Here is a 6,904-nt window from a genome sequence, read left to right on the forward strand (position 1 = left end):
GTGGAGAAGGGGCCCCGCGGCCCGGTGCGGCCTGCTGTGCCTCTTCATCCCCGCCTCCCGCGGCCTGCCCGCACAGCAGCTTCCCCCGCCGCAGATGTGTTTGGGGCATTTTCTTTCCCTTGACTTGTCTGGTAAGAGCGGATTACCCTGCCCCAAGAGCTGCAGGAGAGCGTTTCAAAATCTTGGTGTGTCTGCTGCATACAAACAGGCAATCCAAAGAGCAAGCATGGGAGCACCCCAGCCCCACCCCAAATGCTAATGTTTCTGAATTAAGTTTTCCTAAAAGCGTTCCAAACAGCAGGCGCTTAACTACTGTGGAAGGTGTGGTAGGGTACAGCTCAGGTGCCTCATAAATAATGTGTCCTAAAAATCATCTCCTGAGACAGAGCAGTTGAGGGAAAAAGGCCTTTTGATTTGTTTCTAATGGAAACAGGACTCTGTTTTTGCTTTGTTCCTAGGTTCATCCGGAATTGTACGTTGACAAATCAAGGGGAGATAAACTGAAGATCAATCTAGATGTTATTTTTCCACATATGCCTTGTGCTTGTGAGTCAGACTTCTGGATGTTGGGAATAATTGTCATCATTGCTGAGGATCCAAGAGGCTCGGTGTGATCAGTGCTTCCAAGTGCTGCACTGCTGCCTGGGTCACAGATAGGAGGAGTTTGTGATCTCTTGCAGTTACCATATGCAGTGATTCCAGCCAGGCCTGCTAGGCACTTAAACCAGCACTTCCACTCAAGGCAGAGTTGTTTTTCTAGGTTATAAATGAGGCTAAGGTATAAATCCACTTACATTTTTGTGTTGTGTTGCACTTTGTTAGACAGCTCACTAATACTGAAAAGGCTGGCACAGAGTTTACCTGGGACTCAAGGTTTGACTGTCTTGCTGTTGAAATACTTCATCTCCTTTGGAAGTTACTTGGCAAGGCAAAACTTTTCCATTATTTTTTGTACTTAAATTCTGATTATAATGCAAATGCCATACAATAACCTTTCTCCAAAATGTTTAAAATACGAATGGGTGTTAATAAGCTCATTTAACTGAATTCAAAACAAAGGTACAGGATGAAGTGATGGAAAATTTTGCACGCCTTACTGGGTATTACTGCTGTGCATGTTATCTGTCTGTCCACTAATCTTCCCTGCCTCTTGTTCTGTTGTGATTGGTTTGGGTAATGCATTGGGCTCTCAGTGTAGTGAGTCTGACTTACTTCTGATCACTGAAGATATTATTGGTCTTTGCCTTCTTCATATTTAAAAGGGTGTGGGAAGGCCTGAGAGACTGGAAGCCTCTGCTGTTTTGTGGAGAGAAACTGTCAGTCTTCTAAGAGAGCATGTAGCCAGCAAGTCAGCCAGGCTGAGATCACAGACCTTCTCCATTGTTTTTGTGAAGAGGGACCACAAAGACATGTGCTGTTGTTGAAGGGGGAAGGGTGAGGGGATAGAGGTAGGAGGCAACTTTCAACCAATTTTAAGCTTAAATTCTGAAAATTATTAAATGTTTTGGGGTTTTGAGGAGGTTTGGTTTGTTTGTGGTGGGTTTTTTTTGCTTGTTTTTCTTTTCCCCTTAAGTGCGTTACCTTTCCGGGTAATGCTTTCTGTGGCAGTGGGAAAATCCTCATACACCAAACCAAACCTCACCCCATATTTAGAAGGGTCATTTAGGGTGCTGCAATGTGTGTTTTATTCCCTGTATGTCACTTGGCCCCAGCTGTACAAACTCTTCCAGTATGGCACATTCTAATCCCTGTGGCTGAAAAAATCTGTATTTTCACTGGTTGAATGCTTCCTCAGCCTGCCACAGGCCATAACAAATGTGTGATTATGGACCACTTTCTTTGCTTGCTGATTTCAGATTTGAGCATCGATGCCATGGATGTAGCAGGAGAGCAGCAGCTGGATGTAGAGCACAATCTGTTTAAACAACGATTAGATAAAGCTGGCAATCGTGTGACTCCAGAGGCTGACAGACATGGTAAGATGCTCTTTTGCCTTTCTTGTTTGGCATGCTTTCATAGTCTTATCTGTCACTGTATGCCTCCTTCGAGATACAGGGAAACAAGTTACAGGTGAGGAGCATTTAAACACCACAAACTCTTCTAGATTTATAGCGTGCAAATGTATTGAATTGGCAGATCAGGAAAATTCCTATTGCTCTTGGTACTTTTGCGAGGCAAATCTTTGCATAGTCTGTCTGAAATTATGACAGGGACTCATGGATGCATTTCAGCAATAAAGCTGCTGGGTTAATAGTCTTTTACAACTAGAAATCAAGCAACTGCTCTGGCAAAACTTGATCTTTAAATCACAGTGGGCTGGCAAATGGGAAGACCTGGTTAGAGGAAAAAGCCTCTCTCTAGAGAAGGCGACAGTGACTCAACTCTTAAGCCTAAACTCGCACCTTACCACATTCACATTGCGTGTGTTAATGTATACCTGATAAATATATTTCAGTTGATTTATCAGTTACAACTCATAGTAAGTGATTCTTGGCTATGTAAACCTCTCCTCTACATTTTCTACATGTTATGACTCATCATTGTACTTCAGTAAAAACCAGATGATTCTGGCAAACTGTTGCGATCTAACAGTGATACTGTCGTGACTTCTCCAAAACATTATCTCCTTCTTACCTTTTCAGGGAGATAGTGTAGTTCCATGTATCAGCAAGATCTGAGTTCCTTGGGGGTTTTCTAGTGAGCAGAGGTTAACCTGTGTGCCTTGCTAGCTTTGTCATCCTGGAGGACTGGGTGTCAGTTTTCCACTTGGGTTACTCCAACTCTGATCTTGTTTCACAGTAATATTTGACTGTGTTCCCTACATGTCTTGAGACAGGATTATACACTATGTGCTGTTGAGTGCACTTGAGTGCTATTTAAAATTTTGTTTGTGTAACAGATCCTGTATCAGTCACAGTTTACTGACTGGGTCTACTTTATACTATTTTAACAAAGTCTTCATGCAAGTAACATCTGATCAGCACTCCAGCAAGGCTTACAGATAGCCATTCCTTTCTGTGGAGGGTGTTCTTGAGAGCACAAGTGCTACTCTGCTTCTTGGTCTTACTTTACACCTCAGCAGGCTCTATGCATACCATTTCAGGTGGGCTTGGGTGCAGGATGTGCAGCTTCTGACACAAAACTGTTGCATTTGTGTGAAACACTCATTGTGCATAGAACAGGAGTACAAGATAGCATTTCTAGACATGCCTCATCACGGAATTTGCTTTTGTCTTAGAGCTGGGGAAAGAAGAAGAGAAGGTGTTTGATCCAAATTCTTTGGATGCTGATCGCTGTGAGAGCTGTTACGGGGCAGAGTCAGAGGACATTAGGTAACCTTTACACCTTTATGTATCTTCTTGGCACTTGAATTAATAGTTATGTTGTATGTGTGCTTTTTTTTTTTTCAAACTCTGTGCTGTTAAAGACCTGTGCCATTAAATCCTCCTGGGGCCATGTTCAGAGAATGATGAGAACTGCTGTGGTTTGGGTATGCCTTTGGAAGCTGCACTTAACAATTACTAAGAGCATGCAGAGTTAGGTTGACTAGTTTGTCTACATGCCTGTTAAAGGGCAGTGCAAATTGCACTGCTATTGCAGTAGCACAGAGATTGTACCTCGGCAAATGGAATCTTTTATGGTGTTATTTGGTGTCCAGAGGGAAACCGTGTAAAGTATTTCACCATTACATGAGCTGTCTTGGAACAAAACCTGTTTATGGCTTAGCCTTCTCTCTTCTGCTGAAGACTTTGCATCTTTACAGGAGCAAATACCAGACAATCACACAAACAATGAAAGTCATTCAGTGTTTCTCATTCACCCTACCTGCAAATTTTTTTAAGAATGGAGCTGTGTCAGTACATAAATTCTGGACTATCCTTTGCTATTATTGTCTTTGTAATAACCTGGTTTGTCTTATCTGCCAAATTCTGTCCTTCCCCAGAGGTGTTTCCATCTTGAGGGATTCATGATTCCAGCCTTCAGCTTTGTCTTGGGTCCAGCAAAACATGGAACCAAGAAAAAAAAAACTGGTTTTTTTTTCCGGTGACCAAGATGTTATCCAGAGGTAGAAGAGCAATGAAGAAAGTTTGCCCTTAACCCTCCCTCCAATGTTGACAGTTGTGCCCTAAAAACAGAGGAGAGAAGGAATAAAAACAGGCAAATGCTTCGTACATATGGGTTCCAAACTGCTCAGAACTGTGGGACACTGATGTTACTTTTGTAGCAGACTTCTTTGCCAAGGAGTGATGTGGCTGTCTAAATGGGCAGACAGAGAGAGCCCTTTTCAGACTCAAGCACTGCATTCAAACAGCTTGTATCCTCATGCCAGAATCTCAAAAAATACATGAAGAAGCTTAAGCTCCTGCTGGAGAATTAGGCCATTTTTTAAGGTGTAGTTCCTGATATTTACTTTATTGCTTTGCTGAAGAAAAATCCACCAAGGATCCAAGTCCTGAGCTGGAGTATCTTGTTATAGCAATAATAATGGTAAGATGGTGCTTTGTGCTTTTGCAGATGTTGTAATACTTGTGACGATGTCAGAGAAGCATACAGGCGGCGAGGATGGGCCTTCAAGAACCCGGATAGCATAGAACAGTGCAAGAGGGAAGGGTTTAGCCAAAAAATGCAAGAACAGAAGAACGAGGGCTGCCAAGTGTATGGTTTCCTAGAGGTCAACAAGGTGAGAGATGGGTTTTCCTGTGAACATGCTGCATGATGGTGATGACAGTGAAAAGGCAGACTTGGGTTGTTCCCTCCTTTTCCAGCTTTAGGTGTTTACAGGAGTGTAATGTAATAACCCCTGGGCTCAGCCAGATATTTGTGCCTGTTCAGTAGGAGAATCAGGAGAAGCAGTGGATTCAGCACGAGAATCCAGAAGAGTGGTGTGGAGGGGGCTAATTCTCTGTTTTGTTGTGTGGGCTGGTAGGAAGCACGTCGGAACACTGGGGAAGGGTAGCTTTTCCTACCATCTAGCTAGCGAGTCTTTCTGCTGAGGTTTCTGGAAGAGGAGAGGCAGTTTCTCTGAGGTCAGATTGTCCCACTTGTCCTCTTGTCCTTAAAACCAACCACCAGTGGATGCTGGACATAACAGGAGCCATCAATTTGCCATCAGAAGTGTTGGAGAGAGTTAAACATTATTTTCTTCAGAAAAACTGTGGAAGTAAGGCTATTGGAGTTGGTCGTCAAAGCTGAAAATGCTCAGAGGTGTTTTTTCCAACTGTTGTATCAAACTAGTACGAGATAGACCAGATAACCTACCAAAGGACAGGGCAGTTACAGTTACCAAATCCAGAACACTTGGACACTTAGGCTATGTACTCAAGTACGTTCTAGAAGTCAGGCCCAGGGTGACTTTTTTTTTTATCCACACTATTTTTTTTTTTTTTTTTTACATCTTTGTGTACCCTTCCTGGAGACCACATTCTATATTTATGAAAAGTAAACCTTTTACTCATGAATCCAGGCACTGTGATTTGAGCATCATGGGTACCAAACAGTTAGGGAACCCTCTATCACTAAGTGTGATGAGCAGGAGAAATTCAAAGGGGAATGCTAAAAGTGGAAGGGATCCAAGGGTAAGTGTCACTGGGGAAATTTCTGTGGGCCATTATGTGCTAGGAATCTTGCACACCTACATTCTCATCAAGCCTGCAGTTAATACAAGCAACAGCTTTTCACAGACATCGTGTGTGTAATGTAGCACGTGAGGTTGGGACATTCATATCTTCCAAGGGAGAGTGTGTATGATTGCTAGTGTCAGTGAGGATTGGCACCTAATATCCGTATTACTTTCATATTCCAAGATGAAATGTTACCAACCTTTGTCTTTGATATTTTTTTGGGTGGGTGGGTTGGTTGGTTTATTTTTACACCCACTGAAATAATTCGCAAAGAACAGTTATAACCAATGTAAGTATGGAATTATTGCTTTCCACATGACTGCCTGTGAGGAAGAGGGGGAGTTCATACCTCTTTCAGGATAATGTAAGCTAACATTGTCACCTATGAGAATTAGTTACGTGGTGCACATTTTATTTAAATAAAAGTCTAAAAATCCAATTACCAGTACTGCTGTTTATATAGATTCAGACCTTTTAATGAAAGATTGCTATCTCCTGCAGGTGGCTGGAAATTTCCACTTCGCACCAGGAAAAAGTTTCCAACAGTCTCATGTGCATGGTAAAGTATTTTCTTTTCCTGCTTGTGACTTTTGGCTTCCAAGTGTATCTGACAATTTTCTTTTAATATCTTGATATTGCTACACTCAACAGCAACAGCACTGCTTCAGTGGGGAGGGTGTTGTTGAAGTTTCTTTACAGAGGTTTAGAACCATCATGAACAAAGAGAAAAATGTTTTCTGGTGTTGTGGCCACATGGTTGTTGAAGAACTTGGAGGAGAATGTTCTCTGACCAGTCTCTGAGTCTCACTTGTTCTACAAAACTTTGCTGCTCTGCTATAAAACAACCTTAAGTAAGGTGTTCAGTCCAATGCCTTAATATTAGTATCTCTGGAAAGGATATTTTGGAGAGTACCTCAGGAGAATTTTAAAGCAGTTAAGAACTCAGAGTAAAATTTAAGTTGTAAAGTACTTTGTAAATTATATACATAAATACATTGTGGACAGAATAACAGTGGTAGTCTATAAAATTATCGAATCATAGAATGGCTTGGGTTGGAAGGGACCATTATAGGTCATCTAGTCCAACCTCCCCTGCAATGAGCAGGGGCATCTTCAACTAGAGCAGGTTGATCAGAGCCAGTCCAACTTGACCTCGAATGTTTCCAGGGATGGGGTGTCTACCACCTCTCTGGGTAATCCGTGCCAATATTTCACCAGCCTCGTTTAAAAAAAAAAAAATTCTTCCTTATATCTACTCTGAAGCTACCCTCTTTTAGTTTACA

The 6,904-nt window shown here is 42.1% G+C and overlaps 1 protein-coding gene across 1 annotated transcript; it reads left to right on the top strand.

Moving 5' to 3' along the window:
- Positions 1-458: 458 nt before the first annotated feature.
- On the top strand, positions 459-6,180 carry ERGIC3 (ERGIC and golgi 3; the record flags this gene model as incomplete). The annotated part of the gene is made up of 5 exons (XM_008941874.1): positions 459-546; positions 1,857-1,976; positions 3,239-3,332; positions 4,516-4,681; positions 6,123-6,180. Coding segments are annotated over 5 exons (526 nt in total), but the record flags the coding sequence as incomplete, so codon positions are not given.
- Positions 6,181-6,904: the final 724 nt, after the last annotated feature.

The sequence above is a fragment of the Merops nubicus genome, unplaced genomic scaffold (genome assembly GCF_000691845.1).
Source record: "Merops nubicus isolate BGI_N331 unplaced genomic scaffold, ASM69184v1 Scaffold26016, whole genome shotgun sequence".
NCBI classification, from domain to species: domain Eukaryota; kingdom Metazoa; phylum Chordata; class Aves; order Coraciiformes; family Meropidae; genus Merops; species Merops nubicus.